The sequence below is a fragment of the Capricornis sumatraensis genome, chromosome 11 (genome assembly GCF_032405125.1).
Source record: "Capricornis sumatraensis isolate serow.1 chromosome 11, serow.2, whole genome shotgun sequence".
In the NCBI taxonomy this organism is placed as follows: domain Eukaryota; kingdom Metazoa; phylum Chordata; class Mammalia; order Artiodactyla; family Bovidae; genus Capricornis; species Capricornis sumatraensis.
The window spans coordinates 70,222,855-70,240,977 of NC_091079.1; the positions used below are offsets into that span (position 1 = coordinate 70,222,855).

The 18,123-nt window shown below is 34.3% G+C and overlaps 1 protein-coding gene across 3 annotated transcripts in view; it reads left to right on the forward strand.

Annotated features, from left to right (window-relative positions):
- Positions 1 to 18,123, forward strand: part of CSMD3 (CUB and Sushi multiple domains 3) — a 1,381,373-nt gene that overhangs the window by 316,054 nt on the left and 1,047,196 nt on the right. For all 3 annotated transcript variants that reach the window (XM_068983804.1, XM_068983805.1, XM_068983806.1), the window contains exon 4: positions 8,686 to 8,880. In XM_068983804.1, coding sequence (XP_068839905.1) covers positions 8,686 to 8,880 — 195 coding nt within the window. The remainder of the gene's footprint in view (positions 1 to 8,685; positions 8,881 to 18,123) is intronic.

The window sequence follows — 18,123 nt, forward strand, 5'->3', positions numbered from 1 at the left end:
TGACTTCCTTTTCATTAAGTTAAAATAAATTTTTAAAATGGGAATTTATCCTTTTGATTGCTAAATCTGAGACTTTTTTAAGCTTCAGGATGACTTCTAAAATGAGAAATGTGGCCTAATGTTTGCTCCATCTCTAAAATCCCATTGAGAACTGTGGTATGACCAGCAGCTTAGGATTTATTTTCATGATTAGAAACTGACTTTTTTCAGTTAATATGTTTGCATAAGAAAACAGTTTTGAATGACACAACTATGTAATTTTACCCATACAAGATGGTGCCAATGTATTTCTTTGCTTATTATGATACACGTTTAATTCATTATATGCCTTCTATTCTTTTCTATTGCACCTGTTGCTCTCTACTGTTTGGTGTCTAAACATTACTCCTATAAACTCTGTGATGATCATCTTTTATATTTTTCTATCAAAAGAGATAACTCAATTGATTGAGCAATCCTTTGTTTGCTTGCCAAATTACCACACAGTGTACCAAGTTCTTGATACACAAAGATGAATTAGAGCCCCTGTTTCAAGATGTTAATAGGCAAATGTGTAAAGAAGTAAATTCTATTTGATTATATATACTGAAATAAAAGTCTATGGGCACATGATAAATAGAATGACTGATTCAAAATATTCACAAAATGTTTAGTCAAACCAGAGTCTCCAATGAATTCTCAAAGACCATTTATGTCCTATGTGAGTGAAATGGCTCAGTATCTGTGATAAAAGAACATCTTGTACTACAAAAAATGTTTTTTAAATGTATTAGTTAAGTGCTTGGTAGTCTCAGGATGAGAGGTACTAAGGTGGTTAAACTTGATGTTACACTCCTCTAAATTATTTTTAATCACCTGGGAAATAAAACCCTGAGACTAATTTTCTGTAAGAAGTATAAACAACATGATTTTACTTCCTTAGTAGATATAATTTCACAATATTTTAGAGCATTGTTAATTGTTCTCAGCAGGATCATGCTTCATCTATTTGACTGAATAACTATGCAATTGTATAGTCATGGTATCCATTATTTTTTCATTTGATTTTCATTCCAGTTTTCAAGGTCAGGTTTTCTTCTTGATTTTTTGCTAAGTATCTTGCCTTTCACAAATACCCATGTGTTCCTAGCAAATGGGGATTTATTTTTTTAGACCCAAGTTTGTTTTAATGTGTTTGTTAGTATAAATCTCTTATCTTTTTCTGAATTACTTGGCAGAGTTTTACTGAATTTCTCCAAGAAAAATATGATTCTGTTCTTTTATAGTCTTTTATATATACTCTCAGGATTTAAATTGTCTTTTTAACTTTTTATTCTTTAACTTATTGGGAACATGTTAGGTTGCAATACATGGAAGATCTTTCTATAAGCGCTATACCTTGTATGGTGCTTGATACGATACCAATCAAGAAATGAAAAAAAGAATGAATCAGTGACATTTTGTAAATATTGTTATACAAATCTTCTACTGAAAGTTGAGATTCTTGATTGCATGCTCAGTCATGGCCAACTCTTTGTGACCCCCATGGACTTCAACCTGCCAGGTTCCTCTATCCATGGGACTTTTTACGCAAGAATACTGGAGTGGGTTGCTATTTCCTCTTCCAGGGATCTTCCTGAACCAGGGATCAAACCTGTGTCTCCTGAGTTGTCTTTACTGCTGTGCCATGGGGAAGCCAGGAGTTGAGATTACACCTTGAATAATTAGCATTTAATAATGTTGACTGAAAACCATGCATAACCTAAAAGTTGAGAATTATGTTTAATTTGCCATACATACTGACAACTTAAGCCAGAGAGAGAATCTCTTACATAGCTCTGAGGGACTGTTCTGATGAGGTAAGGGAAGAGCCACTATACATAGAAGTTTTTGCAAAACAAAAACTCAAAAACAGAAAACCAAAATCCCATAACAACGGGTAGTTGGAACACAAAAAATATTACTATTATGGAAAAACTAGACATCTCAGGTTAATGAATTTAGCACTTTCCTATGTGTAGAAAAATGCAAAGATACAGACTCATTGAAATCATTCCTTTAATTTGTACCTTAACAGGTACAAAGAGTCTTAACCTGAACCTTACCTTAATCATAAGAGGTGAAGGGTCAGTTTTTTTTATTTCTTCATCCTCAGTTGCCTAAAGGTACACAGCTGGGTGTGGATGCAGTGGCTCATGGCTTGATGGCTGCAACATCTTTTGTTTACTGATATGGCAAGTGACATGTTTATCCACAGTGAAGTCATGACCCTAACTTTAGTGGATCATAACTTAATCACACCTAATTAAGATGTCTCAAATGCAAAATTAATTGCAATAATAGTAAAGTTGCAGTTAGTTGAGCTAATAATGTCTACCATGTAGTAAGTGCTCGCTCAGCATATAAATGACCTATATATATATATATTATTTTGTGTAATCTTATCAACAGCCCTTTAAAGTTGATACTCCCCAATCCAAATAGTATACATACATTATTTTGGTTGTTATTATTTTTTAAAATTAATTTTGGTGATCCTATTTAATGCAGTTTTTCATATTAAATTGAATTACTATATATTAGTAAACTCACACTGTACATATCATACATACTATGAAAATCTCTGCTCATATATACATTTAGGGATTCCAGTTATTTACTCTCAGTTTTTCTCTTTGAAAGTGCTTATAGTATCTCACAGTAACATTTTATGATGGAAAAGCTCTCTTTTCTATTCATAACATATGCATGTTAAATAGATTCACTGCTGTTGCTGTTTAGTCACTGTCATGTCTGACTCCTTGTGACTCCATGGTCTGTGGCCCACCAGGCTGTGTTCACAGGATTTCCCAGATAAGAATATGGAGTTGGTTGCCATTTCCTTCTCCAGTATATTCACTACATAAACCTGTTTTTTGGCCAACCCTTTTGGAATACTTTTATACAAATTTAGTTTCAACCTTACCACAGCCATAGAACTATCTTCACTGTATTTTCAATTCTAATAACTATTAGAGTTCTTTGATTCTTATACATTAAAGTTTTGAATATGCTTGATAATTCTCATATTTTTTCCCCTCTAGCTCCCTAAAGATTTTGGCACCAGGGACTGGTTTTGTGAAAGACAAATTTTACATGGACTGGGGTGGAAGAGGGAATGGTTCAGGGAGTAATGCGAGCGATGGGGAGTGGTAGATGAAGCTTTGCTCAGTAGCCCTCCACTCACCTCCTGCTGTGTTCAAGAGGTGAACATACTTGGTTCCTAACAGATTTGTATCAGACTGCAGCCCAGGAGGTGGGAATCCCTGCTCTAGCTAAGTCTCTGTCCTGTTTTTAAAACTTATGTCATAATCTAATTAAACTTTCTCAATTATATACTTTTATTTAAGCCTATATGTTTCTTTTATCCCAACTGCCTACATGCTAAGTTGCTCAATCTGACTGTTTGTGACCTCAAGAACTGCAGGCTTCTCTGTCCATGGGGATTCTCCAGGCAAGAATACTGGAGTGGATTGCCTTCTCTTCTTCCAGGGGATCTTCCCAACCCAAGAATCAAATCCAGGTCTCCTGCACTGCAGGCGGATTCTTTATTGTCTGAGCCACCAGGAAAGCCCAGAAATACTGGAGTGGGTAGCCTAACCCTTCTCCAGGGGATCTTTCCGACCTAGGAATTGAAATGGGGTCTCTGTTATCCCAATTACTACATTATAATTAATACTCTGTAGTCATTTATTTCTTTGGTGAGCATCATTTATTAACTCTATGAAGGAAGAGCCATGTCTGTCATTTGCAAAACTAAGAGAAGGGGGTGGTAAGAGTATGAGTGAGTTATGTAGCATCACCGACTTAATAGACATGAATTTGAGGAAACTCCAGGAGATATTGAAGGACAAAGGAGCCTGATGTGCTGTAGTCCATAGGGTTACAAAGAGCTGGACACAACTGAGCAACTGAATAACAACAGTCCCCCAAACATTGCCCATGACAACTGCTTAATAAACATTTGTGGAACGAACATCACTTTTCATTGGGTAACAGCATGTGCTTGTGCAATGATCTAAGACTTTTAAGTTAGAGACATACCCAAGTCTACAACTTACTAGTTGGGTGGCCTGTGGAAAGTTACTTGATTCCCAATTTCCCTTTCTGTACAATGAGGGAAATCATATATGATGCTGGGTATTTTGTGAGGAAAGTTATGACCAACCTAGACAGCATACTAAAAAGCAGAGACATTACTTTACCAACAAAGATCTGTCTAGTCAAAGCTGTGGTTTTTCCAGTAGTTATGTATGTATGTGAGAGTTGGAAGAAACTGAGTGTCAAAGAATTGATGCTTTTTGAACTGTGGTATTGGAGAAGACTCTTAAGAATCCCTTGGACTGCATGGAGATCCAACCAGTCCATTCTAAAGAAGATCAGTCCTGGGTGTTCATTGGAAGGACTGATGTTGAAGCTCAAACTCCAATACTTTGGCCACCTGATGCGAAGAGCTGACTCATTTAAAAAGACCCTGATGCTGGGAAAGATTGAGAGCAGGAGGAGAAGGGGATGACAGAGGATGAGATAGTTGGATGGCATCACTGACTCAATGGACATGGGTTTGGGTAGACTCCGGCAGTTGGTGATGGATAGGGAGGCCTGGCATGCTGTGGTTCATGGGGTCGTAAAGAGTCTGACATGACTGAACAACTGAACTGAACTGAAGGTGTGAAAATGAATGCTTAAAGCAGAATATGGTTTAGAGTTGTTTTCAGTGACTGAGGATATTAGATTCCTCAAACTGTTGATTTTTAGAAAGCAAGGAAGATGGTGTTTTACACTGGTTCATATCATAGAGCATTGTTAATGGTAAACCTCAAGAGCTTCTGATGAATAAATTAATTGTCACTTACCAAGTAATATATTTTTATGTTTCCTTTTTAATTGATATAGATGAATGCCACTAAATTATAATCTCTATATTACAATTGGATTTTTGTTTATCTTGGATTTCTCCCAAGTAATTCTTGCTGTATCAACAATCCTTTACACCTTAGAATATTTATGCTATCAAATTCCTGCCTATTATTTGCTGATAATTTCAATATCTGTGAGAAAGGAAGATAAAAAACACAGCTTTTAAACAAATTCACAATCATTTGTTCTGGATTGAGCAGTAAAATTACATGAAAATCTGACGTTTTTAGAGACATATTTGAGTATAAAGTCTTTAGACATGTTTTCCATTGATCTTCTCAATTCACTAAACTGCCCACCCTAAGTATTTCAGTTTTGTCTTATAAACATGATCCTATGGCATAATTCCAAGACTAATTCAAATGAAGCTTCAGTACATAGGGAGTTTCTTTTATTTAGTAATCTTTGCATTAACAAATTTGATCAATGCTCAACCAATAGTCTTGGTGAAAATAACTTTATAGTACTTCCTCCCAACACACTCCAGTCCCATTTTAATCTTTGCATTACTGAATATTAAGTGGGATTTATCTGGCTCTATAGCTATGTTTTAATCACCTAAGCCTTTGATTAACATATTAGTGTCATATGTTGGTGAAGAAAGATGGCTATAGTCTCTTTGGCAATTCTGCTTAGATGTAATCGTCTGCTTCAGAAACACATTGAAGTGACAAGCACAGTGTTGTTAGCTGGCAGGTACATTTAATGAATTACATGAAAATTCTTTGTTTTATGCTTAGATCTCTGTTTTCCTTAAGGATGATTTTATAATAAACAAAATCATTACTTATTGTAAATACCATGTATAATAATGATTACTTTGCAACGTGTATTACTGAGCCTGACTCTCCATGTATATCTTCGTTTTCTCTTGAAATTCAAACTCTTGATTGCTGGTAGAAGCAGTGTTTAAAAATTAATCTATGTTAGCTAGTTTTACAACTCTTATAGTAATGACAAAAAGCTAATATTATTTAAAAGTTCACATTGCAATGCTATTTAGAAAAATCAAGAATAAAACATGAATGTTTAATCAGAATATAGCATTTTTTAGAATGGTGGGCTACTCTTCCAACTCTGTGCGACCCAATGGTATGTTGCCCATCAGGCTCCTCTGTCCATGGGATTTTCCAGGCAAGAATACTGGAGTGGGTTGCCATTTCCTACTCCAAGGAATCTTCCGGACCCAGGGATCAAACCGCATCTGTCTCAGTACATCTCCTGCATTGACAGATAGATTCTTTACCACTATCACCATCTGGGAAGCATATAATTCTTCCAGCTAATAACATATATTTCTTGGCTCTGCGTTTTAAAATGGACATAAACAGCATAGAGAGAGAAGTCCCAAATTAAAGGGTTGGGAGAGGACAAAAAATAGAAACTATGAGCAATGGCTATACAATTGGGATCTATTAAACCTGAATGTGAAAGTTCTTAATAATGTGTTCATGAATGCCTCAATGTACAGAGGATGATGGGTAGGTTATTTTTAATGAAGGTCAAAGAACAAGGGAAAACAATAGCAGCAGTTTCCTGAAGAGGAGAACCAGATATATTTTGGAATTATTATTTTTTTACTTTAATTTTGAAACAGCCTAAATTATTATCTGTCTTTGTTTTCGATGTAATTCAACCACAAGGCAAGAGATAAGATTAGGTAATCTTTTAAAACTCAGATCAGTGTTATTATTCATTCACTGATTCACTCTGTATGTTTTCTCTTTGCTTTAGTACTTTTTTCTGTGTAATGTTTATTTGTTCATGTAATTAAAAGTTAAATTTGAGCATAGCAACTATTTAGAGCCTTTTTCTTTCTTTCCTTTCATTTCTACACCTAAAGCTTCTTGTGAAATAATTTGGAAACTCCTTTTTCCCTAGATGTAGAAGTTCATGATAATTGAAGTCCTGACCTCAATTATTTCTTGGGGGGTGAGAGGGAAGGAATGGATTGATTCTAAAAACACAAGTGGTAGTTTCATTAAAAGTATTTCCTTTTTCTTTACTATATTCAAGGGATTGAATTCTTAACTCATTTCATCAAAACTTATTAACCTCCCCTCTCTTGCTGCAAACAGCTCATCTATTAATCAACTAAATTTTCTAAAAAATTAACTATTCCAAAATAAATTATTCATTTCAAAAATATTTTGTAAAAAATGACTGAAAATTTACAGGAAATAAATGTGTTAAATTTTACCAAAAATGAACTATAGAATTTGACTTTATGAAATGGTAAAGTGAAATATTAAAAATCATTAACCATGGTTACAGATATTTAAAATATTTTGTAAATAGTAGTTCGCAATGTATAATTAAATGCTAAGGTAGCTTAATGAATTAACTGTTATTTATAGAAACCATTGATATTTAATTAATAATAGTCAAGTTCTTTGCATTTCTAGGTTTGAGAACTTTAAATAATTGCTTTAAACTGAAAGTATATACTTTATTTCTAATATATATAAGGAAAGTTCTATGAATCTTCAATACTTCTTTCATTGATTGACCTCATTTGAAATTCATCACTGATTTTTTCTTTTCAGTACCATTGAAAAATTAAACAAAAAATTTTTTTTTCACTTAAGAAATACTCTCAAAAGTACTATGTGCATATTATAGGTAAAAATATAAAATTTCAACTTTGTTTACTGCACGAATTTTCAATAAATGATTGTTGATTTTACACAGTTGCTACTACATTTTATAAAGTGTTTTTTTATTTTGGTATTTTTACTTAATATTTTTATTGATATTTTCAGCATTATAATGGTTTATAATTATTTGATTTAATGTAAAGTGATATCATCCACTTTACTAACTGAGCAAATATCAGGTTAAATTGGAAACATACTTTATTTTTGCATTGCAATGTCTTTTTTAGCTTTTTATTTTGCAATAAGTTTAGACTTTCAGGTAAATTATGAAAATAGTACAGGGCTCCTATTACATACTCTTATCCAGCTTTCATTAATATTAGTTAATTAATTACCTAGTTAATTACATGGAGAAGGCAATGGCACCCCACTCCAGTACTCTTGCCTGGAAAATCCCATGGACAGAGGAGCCTGGCAGGCTGCAGTCCGTGGGGTCGCTAAGAGTCCCGCACGACTGAGCGACTTCACTTTCACTTTCATGCATTGGAGAAGGAAATAGCAACCCATTCCAGTGTTCTTGCCTGGAGAATCCCAGGGATGGTAGAGCCTGATGGGATGCCGTCTATGGGATCACACAGAGTCGGACACGACTGAAGCGACTTAGCAGCAGCAGCAGTTAATTACAATTTGTATAATACTATTAACTAAATCAAAGTTAACTTTACTCAAACTGGAATATCTTTTAGTCCATTTATTCCTTACTATTTGTATTTCTGTTGATCATGATTTGTAGTATAAATGTAAATAATCTAGTAGAAAATTTAGGAAATACTATTCCCTCTTAACTTCATTAAAATCTGTAACTTCTTCTACTTCTGTGAAACGTTTTTTTCTCTTTAAGGGAAAATGTATTTTTCTCTGGGATGAATATTATTTTTAAAAAATCTCTTATATTTGTATAATTGTATACTTTAAGTATCAGTTCAGTTCAGTTCAGTCGCTCAGTCGTGTCCGACTCTTTGTGACCCCATGAATCGCAGCAAGCCAGGCTTGGTGCAAAGGACATCTGTATCTACATGTAATTTATAAATCTAAAACATAAAAATATGTATTAAAATAACTGTAAACTCCTTTTCCTTCTATTCTGTAGAATTGCAGAGTAGCTCTTGTGGAAATCCAGGAGTTCCACCCAAAGGTGTGCTATATGGTACAAGATTTGATGTTGGGGACAAGATCCGCTACAGCTGTGTAACTGGGTATATCCTCGATGGCCACCCTCAACTCACCTGTATAGCCAATTCAGTCAATACAGCCTCATGGGATTTTCCTGTTCCCATCTGTAGAGGTAAAGAAAAAAATAATGCTTATCTTTATGTTGACTGAGTATTGCTTTGCCATAATGAAAATGTTTTAAAAATGAATGATATATATTTGCAAAACACAGTTAGTGCTCGTTTCTTTTATAAAATCTGAGGCTTAGAAAAAAATAAGCACATACAGTATAAGACAGATTAAGGAAAATACTTGACAACATTACTTGTGAAATAAGACAGTGGATTATACTATATATGCATGTATTTATGCATACATTGTGTATACGTGTCGATATTTATATTAGAAAAACATACAGAGTTTATGATGCATAGAACTTTAGACTGTCAGTCATGACTTTGTTTTCATTTTGAAATATTAACTGAATTTATTAATCTTTTAAAGATTTCTGGTAGGTTAATTAGCTTGGGAATGTGTAAAATTAAGAATGCTGTATAGTTTATTATTAATAATGATAAGGATCACTTGTATTATGGGAAAGCATAGTGATATACTAAAGAGAACAAAGGTTCAAAGTACATAACCTAGAAGATAGAACATGTTCAACTTTAGTGGATTTTGTGCATGAATTTTGTTGTTGTTGTTCGACTGTGACCCCATGACTGCAGTGCACCAGGCTCTTCCATCCTCCACTACTGTCCGAAGTTTGCTCACACTCATGTTCAGTGACTTGGTGATGGTATTTAATAATATTTTATTTATAATTTTTTTACATTTATTTATTTTAATTGGAGGTTAAGTACTTTGCAGTATTGTATTGGTTTTACCATACATCAACATGAATCCACCACAGGTCTTATCCTCTTTTGCCTCCTTCTCCTTTTGCCTTCAGTTTTTCCCAGCATTGGGATCTTTTTCATTGAGTTGGCTGTTCATATCAGGTGGGCAAAGTATTGGAGCTTCAACTTCAGCATCAGTTCTTCCAATGAATATTCAGGGTTGATTTCCTTTAGGATGGACTGATTTGATTTCCTCACAGTCCAAGGGACTTTTAAGAGTCTTCTCCAGCACCACAATTCAAAAGCATAAGTTATTTGGTGCTCACCATTCTATATGGCCCAACTCTCACAGCTGTACATAACTACTGGAAAAAACCATAGCTTTGACTATATGGACCTTTCTCTGCAACGTGATGTCTCTGCTTTTTATATTCTGATTTGCAGCAGTGATTTCCACCATTCTGTCTTCCAGGTAACTTACCATATTTTCCAACTCAGTATTCTACTGTTGAATCCTTCTAGTATATTGTTAATCTCTGTTTGTTTGTTCTTTAGTTCTTAGTTCAGTTCAGTTCAGTGGCTCAGTCGTGTCTGACTCTTTGCTCCCCTATGAACTATAGCACACCAGGCTTGCCAGTTCATCACCAACTTTCCAGAATTTGCTCAAACTCATGTCCATTGACTCGGTCATGCCATCCAACCATCTGATGATGCCAAAGTCCATCATTAGTTCTTCTTGGTCTTTGCTAATTATTTCTTGCATCTTCTCCATTCTCTTCTGAAATCCTGGACCATCTTATCTGTCATTATTCAGAATTTTTTTTTTTTTCTGGAAAGTTTCTTATCTCCACTTCATTTTGTTGTCTTTCTGAGAATTTATCTTGTTCCTTCATCTGGGACATAATACTATTCTTTTCATTTTAGTTAACTTTCTGTGATTGTGGTATTCATTTTGGAGGCTGCTGTCTCTGCTTTTTAATATGTTATCCTGTCTAGGTTTGTCTTAGCTTTCCTTCTAGGGAGCAAGCATATATTAATTTCATGGCCTCAGTCACCATCCACAGTGATTTTGGAGTCCAAGGAAGTAAGTTCTGTCACTGCTTCCAATTTTTCCCCTTCTATTTGCCATGAAGTGATGGGAAAGGATACCATGATTTTAGTTTTTTTAATGTTGGGTTTAAGCCAGCTTCTTTCACTCTTCTCTTTCACCCTCATCAAGAGGCTTTTTAGTTCCTCTTCACTTTCTGTTATTAGAGTGGTATCATAGTTTCTGTCCTTTATTGTGCCCATCCTTGCATGAAATGTTCCCTTAATGCCTCCAATTTTCCACAAAAGATGTATAGTCTTTCTCATCTGTTATTTTCCTCTATTTCTTTGCATTGTTCATTTAAAAAAGCTTTCTTATCTCTCCTTCCGTTCTCTGAATCTCTGCATTCAGTTGGATATATCTTTCCCTCTCTCCCCTGCATTCTGCTTGTCTTCTTAGCTTAGCTATTTGTAAAGCCTCCTCAGACAACCACTTTGCCTTCTTGCATTTCTTTTTCTTTCAGATATTTTTGGTTACTTCCTCCTGTATAATGTTACAAACCTCCATCCATAGTTCTTCAGACACTTTGTCTACCAGATCTAATCCCTTGAATCTATTCATCACCTCCACTGTATAATCCTGAGGGATTTAATTTAGGTAATACCTGAATGGCTTAGTGGTTTTTGTCTACTTCCTTCAATTTAAACCTGAATTTTGAAATAAGGAGCTCATGATCTGAGAAACAGTCATTCTAGGTCTTGTTTCTGCTGACTCTATAGAGTTTCTCCTTCTTCAGCTACAAAGTACATAATCAATCTGATTTCAGTTTTGACCATCTGGTGACATCCATATGTAGACTCATCTCTTGGGTTGTTGGAAATGAGTCTTTGCTGACCAGTGTGTTCTCTTAACAAAACTCTGTTAAGAGTTTCCTTTGCCCTGCTTCATTTTGTATTCTAAGACCAAACTTGCCTGTTATTCTGGTATCACTTGCATTCCTACTTATGCAGCCCAATCAGAAATTCTTTGGAAAAATCATAATCTTTGATCCTTCCTCCATTTTTTGAACAGGTTTTGTTGTTGTTGAGTTTTATGAGTTCTCCTTTATGTTTTGGATTAGTTCAGTTCAGTTGCTTAGTCATGTCTGACTCTTTGTGACCCCATGAAAACAGCACACCAGGCATCCCTGTCCATCACGAAATCCCAGAGTCCTCCCAAAGCCATGTCCATTGAGTTGATGATGCCATTCAACCATCTCATTCTCTGTCATCCCCTTCTCCTCCTGCCATCTATCTTTCCCAGCATCAGGATCTTCTCCAGTGAGTCAGCTTTTCGTGTTAGGTGGCCAGAGTATTGGAGTTTCAGCTTCAACATCAATCCTTCCAATAAACACCCAGGACTGATTTCCTTTAGGATGGACTGGTTGGATCTCCTTGCAGTCCAAGGGACTCTCAAGAGTCTTCTCCAACACCACAGTTCAAAAGCATCAATTCTTCTGCACTCAGTTTTCTTTATAGTCCAACTCTCACATCCATACATGACCACTGGAAAAACCATAGCCTTGACTAGATGGATCTTTGTTGGTAAAGTAATGTCTCTACTTTTTAATATGCTGTCTGGGTTGGTCATAACTTTCCTTCCAAGGAGTAAGCGTATTTTAAGTTCATGGATGCAGTCACCATCTGCAGTGATTGTGAAGCCCGGAAAAATAAAGTCAGCCACTGTTTCCACTGTTTCCCTGTCTATTTCCCATTAAGTGATGGGACCAGATGCCATGATCTTCGTTTTCTGAATGTTGAGCTTTAAGCCAACTTTTTCACTCTCCTCTTTCACTTTCATCAAGAGGCTCTTTAGTGTCTCTTCACTTTCTGCCATAAGGGTGGTGTCATCTGCATATCTGAGGTTACTGATATTTCTCCCGGTAATCTTGATTCCAGCTTGTGCTTCTTCCAGTCCAGCGTTTCTCATGATGTACTCTGCATATAAGTTAAATAAGCAGGGTGACAATATACAGCCTTGACACACTCCTTTTCCTATTTGGAACCAGTCTATTGTTCCATGTCCAGTTCTAACTGTTGATTCCTGACCTGCATACAGATTTCTCAGGAGGCAGGTCAGGTGGTCTGGTATTCCCATCTCTTTCAGAATTTTCCAGAGTTTATGTGATCCACACAGTCAAAGGCTTTGCTATAGTCAATAAAGCAGAAATAGGTATTTTTATGGAGCTCTCTTGCTTTTTCGATGATCCAGCAGATGTTGGCAATTTGATCTCTGGTTCCTCTGCCTTTTCTAAAACCAGATTGAACATCTGGAAGTTCACGGTTCACGTATTGCTGAAGCCTGGCTTGGAGAATTTTAAGCATTACTTTACTAGCGTTTGAGATTAATGCAGTTGTGTGGTAGTTTGAGCATTCTTTGTCATTGCCTTTCTTTGGGATTGGAATGAAAACTGACCTTTTCCAGTCCTGTGCCCTCTTCTGAGTTTCCCAAATTTGCTGGCATATTGAGTGTAGCACTTTCACAGCATCATCTTTCAGGATTTGAAATAGCTCAATTGGAATTCCATCACCTCCACTAGCTTTGTTCGTAGTGATATTTTGGATAGTAAGCCCTTATTTAATGTAGGGTTTGCAAATGTCTTCTCCCATTCCATTAGGTGTTTTCACTTTGTTAGTCGTTTCCTTTGCTGTTCAGAAGCTTTTTAGTTTGATGTAGCCCCATTTGTTTATTTTTGCTATCCTCTCTCTTTTCTTGGAGACATCCAGAGAGATATTGTTAAGATCGATAACAAACTGTCTATACTGTCCATGCTTTTTTCTAGTCCTTTTATAGTTTTGAGTCTTATATTTACTCTGTAATCTACTTTGAGTTGATGATTATATATGGCATAAAATAGTGGTCTAATTTTATTATTTTTCATTTGACTGTCCAGTTTTCACACTGCCTTTCATTGAATACTATCCTTTGTCAATTGTATCTTCTTTGCTCATTTGTTATAAATTAATTTTCTGTATATTTGTAGGTCTATCTGGGCTCTCAGTTTTATTCTGGTGAGCTCTAGGTATGTTTTTCTGTCAATATTATGCTATTTTAATTATTATAGCTTTGTGATATAATTTTAAATCAGTGTGATATCTCTATTTTTGTCCTTTTTATGGAATTGCTTTAGTCTCTCTGTGTCTTTTATGGTTTCATATACATTTTAGGACTTTTTATTCTGTTTCTAGAAAAATGTTGGAATTCTTACAGGGATTGTGTTGAATCTGTAGATGCCCTAGGTAGCATTTTTTTTTTAACAATGTTGATTCTTCCAACATTTTAACAGTGTTAATCCATAATAATGGAATATCTTTCCATTTCTGTCTGTCTTCTAGGCCTTCATTACATTGAAGTACTCTCTTCTGTACCTATTTTGTAGAGAGATTTTTGTCATAAATGTGTGTTGAATCTTGTCAAATGCTTTTTCCGTATATATTGAGTTGAACATATATTTATTTTTCATTTTTTAATGTGGTATATATGTCTGTATACACTCATCTGTGTGTGTATATATATATTTATTTATATATTTATATATACACATCTCAACATGTATATCTCACATTGATTTGCAGATGTTAACCAGGAATAAATCCCAGTTGATCATGACTTATGATTTTTAAATGCATTGTTGTATTAATTTTAATATTTGTTGAGAATATTTACATAAATGTTCATCAGAGAGGTTGATCTGTAATTTTCTTTTCTGTGTGTGTACTCGTCTGGTTTAGGTATCAGGGTAATGTTAGTTTCATAAAATGAGTTAGGAAACATTCCTCTTTTATAATTTTTTCAAAGAGCTTGAGAAGAATCCGTATTCAGTATTCTTTGAATATTTGGTAGAATTTACCTGTAAAGGCGTTTTGGGTCTGGAATTTTGTTTTTCGTGAGATTGAGATTTTTGATTACTGTTTTAATTACCTTACCAGTTTTCAATCTATTCAGATTTTTTTATTTCTTTATGATTTAATCTTTGGATATTGTATGATTCTAGGAATATATCCATTTCTTCTTGGTTGTGCAGTTTGTTGGTGTATAGTTATTCATAGTATTCTTTTATAATCCTTTGTGTTTTTGTGATTCTATGATATCTTTTGTTATTTCTTCCCTTTCATTTTGGATTTTGTTTATTTGAACCTTCTTTCTTTCTTTTTTCCTTCATGATTCTAGCTAAAGCTTTATCTTTTCAAATTCAGCTCTTAATTTCATTGATCATTTCTACTATGTTTTAAAATTTCATCTCATTTTATTTCTGCCCCAATCTATATTATTTTCCTCCTTCTAGGACTTTGTTCTTTTTTTCCTAGTTCTTTTAGGTAAAAAGCTAGAATATATATTTGAAAATTTTTCTTGTTTCTTGAGATAGATCTGCTTGGCTATAAACTTTCCTCTTAGTACAACATTTGATGCATCTGATAGATTTTGTTATATTTTAGTTTCTTTTCTGTTGTCTCCAGGCATTTAAAAAATAATTTTAATATAATTGTTTGTATATGTTGATACTCCTGTGCTGGGGGCAATGTGTATTGATAATTATTGTGTAGTCTTGATGAATTGTACCTTTTATCATTACCCTGTGTCCATCTCTATCTCTTGTTATCATTTTTGGTTTGAATTCTCTTTTGTTTCATATGAGTATGGTTGGCTGCCATTGCTTTGAGTATTGTCTTCCATCCCTTTCCTTTATGTCTATGCTCAACTTTAGAGCTGAATTGAGTTTCCTGTAGAGCATATATTTGGGTGTTGTTTTGTATTTATGTACTTTGTGTTATGATTGGTGAATTCAGCCTATTTATGCTTAGGGTGATTATTGACAAATAAGGGCTTAGTATTTCCATATTTTTTTTCTGGTTGCTCTGTATCTTCTTTTTTCTATTATTTCTGTCTGTCATTTTATTTTGGTGATTTTCTATATTTTTCTCAGTTTCCTTTTCCTTTCTTTTTTGCATCTCTGCTCTAGATTTATTTTTATGGTTACCATGAAGTTTATGTAAAACATCTAATAAATAAAACCCTTTTTATTGAAGTGTAGTTGATTTGCAATGTTTCTGGTATAAAGCAAAGTAATTCAGTTGTATCTATCCTTTTCCACTATAGGTTATTGTAAGATAGTGAATATAGTTTCTTGTGCTATACAGTAGGTCCTTGATTATCTATTTTATATAGTGATGTATGTCTGTTAATCACTGTTTCCCAATTTATTCTTCCTCACTTTCCCTTTGATAATGACAAGTTTGTTTTCTGTGTCTGTGAGTCTGGTTCTGTTTTGTTATTAAGTTCCTTTACATTATTTTTTTTTAATTCCACATATAAGTGATATCATATATTTGTCTTTCTCAGTCTGACTTACTTTACTTAGTATAATAATCTCTAGGCCCATTCATGTTGCTATAAATGACATTATTTCATTCTTTTCAATGGCTAACATTCCATTATATATGTAATATAATATTTCATATGTGTGTATATGTATATATGTGAATTTGTATGTATGTATGCTGTATGCAGTGTTTGCTTTATGCATTCACCTGTTGATGGACATTAGGATTGGTTCCATTTCTTGGCACTGGTAAATAGTGCTGCTGTGAACACTGGGGTACGTATGTCTTTTTGAATTAGAGTTTTAATCTTTTCTGGGTATATGCCCCAGAGTGGGATTATTGGATTATATGGCAGCTCTTTTTTTAGTATTTTATGGAACCTCCATATTGTTCTTCACAGTGGCTGCGCCAATTTACATTCCCATTTACCTTGTGTGGAGGATCCCTTTTATCACATCTTCTCCAGAATTTATTAATTTTGGAATTTTTGATGATGGCCATTCCAAAATGTTTGAAAAATTTAGTTTTCATGTACCTTTTCATGTGCCTATTGGCCATCTGTATGTCTTCTTTGGAGAAATGTCTATTTAGGTTTTCTGTGCATTTTTTTTATATTGAGTTATATAAGCTGTTTATATTTTAGAAATTAACCTCTTGTTTGTTGTATTGTTTGCAAATATTCTCTCCCAATTTGTAAAATGTCTTTTCATTTTGCTTATAGTTCCCTTTGCTTTTAAGGCTGTATAAAGGCTTTTAAGTTTAATTAATAATACATCTGATTTATTTTTACTTTTGTTTTCTTTACCCTATGAAACAGATGCAAAAAAAAAATGTTGCTGTACTTTGTATCAAAGATTGTTTTGCCTATGTTTTTGGTAGGATTTTTATAGTATCCAGTCTTACATTTAGATCTTTAATACATTTTAAGTTTATTTTTATATATGGTTGCTATGTTCTAATCTCGTCCATTTATGCATAACTGTTCAGTTTTTGCATAACTGCTTATTGAAGAAACAGTCTTTTCTTTGTCATATATTCTTGCCTCCTTTGTCATAGGTTGCTGCTGCTGCTGCTGCTGCTGTTGCTTCAGTCATGATTATAATTGTGGACATGTTTCTGGGCCCTTTTCCATTCATCTATGTATCAGTTTTTGTGCAAGTGCTATACTGTTTTGATGACTGCAGTATAGTCTGATATCAGGGAGCATGATTTTGACAGTTCTGTTCTTTCTCAAGATTGTTTTGGCTATTGAGGGTCTTTTATGTTTCCATACAGATTAAACAATTTTTGTTCCAGTTCTGTGAAACATACCATTGGTAATTTGATAGATACTGCATTGAATTTGTAAATTGCCTTGGGTAATATGATTGTTTTAATAATATTGATTCTTCCAGTCCAAGAACATGGTATATCTTATCATTTGTTTATGTGGTCTTCAATTTCTTTTATCAACATCTTATAGTTTTTCCGGTACAGTTCTTTTGTGTCTTTAGGTAGGTTTATTTGTAGGTATTTTCTTCTTCTTCTTCTTCTTCTTCTTTTTTTTTTAGTGGAGTGTAATTGCTTTCTACTGTTGTGTTATCTCCTGCTTTACAACAAAGTGAATCAGCTGTATATATGCATATATCCCATCCTCCTGATCTTCCCTCCCATTCCCCATCATAGCACTGCTCTAGGTCATTACAGAGCACTGAGCTGAGTTTCCTGTGCTATACAGCAGCTTCCCAGTAGCTCTCTCTTTTACACATGGTAGTGAATATATGTCAATCATAGCCTCTCAATTCTTCCCACCCTCTTCTTCCCCCCAGGGCCATAAGTCTTCTCTATGACTGCATCTCTATTTCTGCCCTGAAAATATATTCACCAGTACCATTTTTCTAGATTCCATATCTATATATGTTAAGATATGATGTTTGTTTTTCTTTTTCTGACTTATTTCACTTTGAGGAACAGACTCTAAGTTTATCTACTTCACTACAAAAGACCCAATTTCATTCATTTTTGTGACTGAGTAATATTCTTTTGTATATATGTACCACTTTTTCTTTATCCATTCATCTGTTGATAGACATTTAGGCTGATTGCATGTTCAGGCTATTGTGAATAGTACTGCAGTGAACATACATTATGGGACATATGCCTTTTTGAAT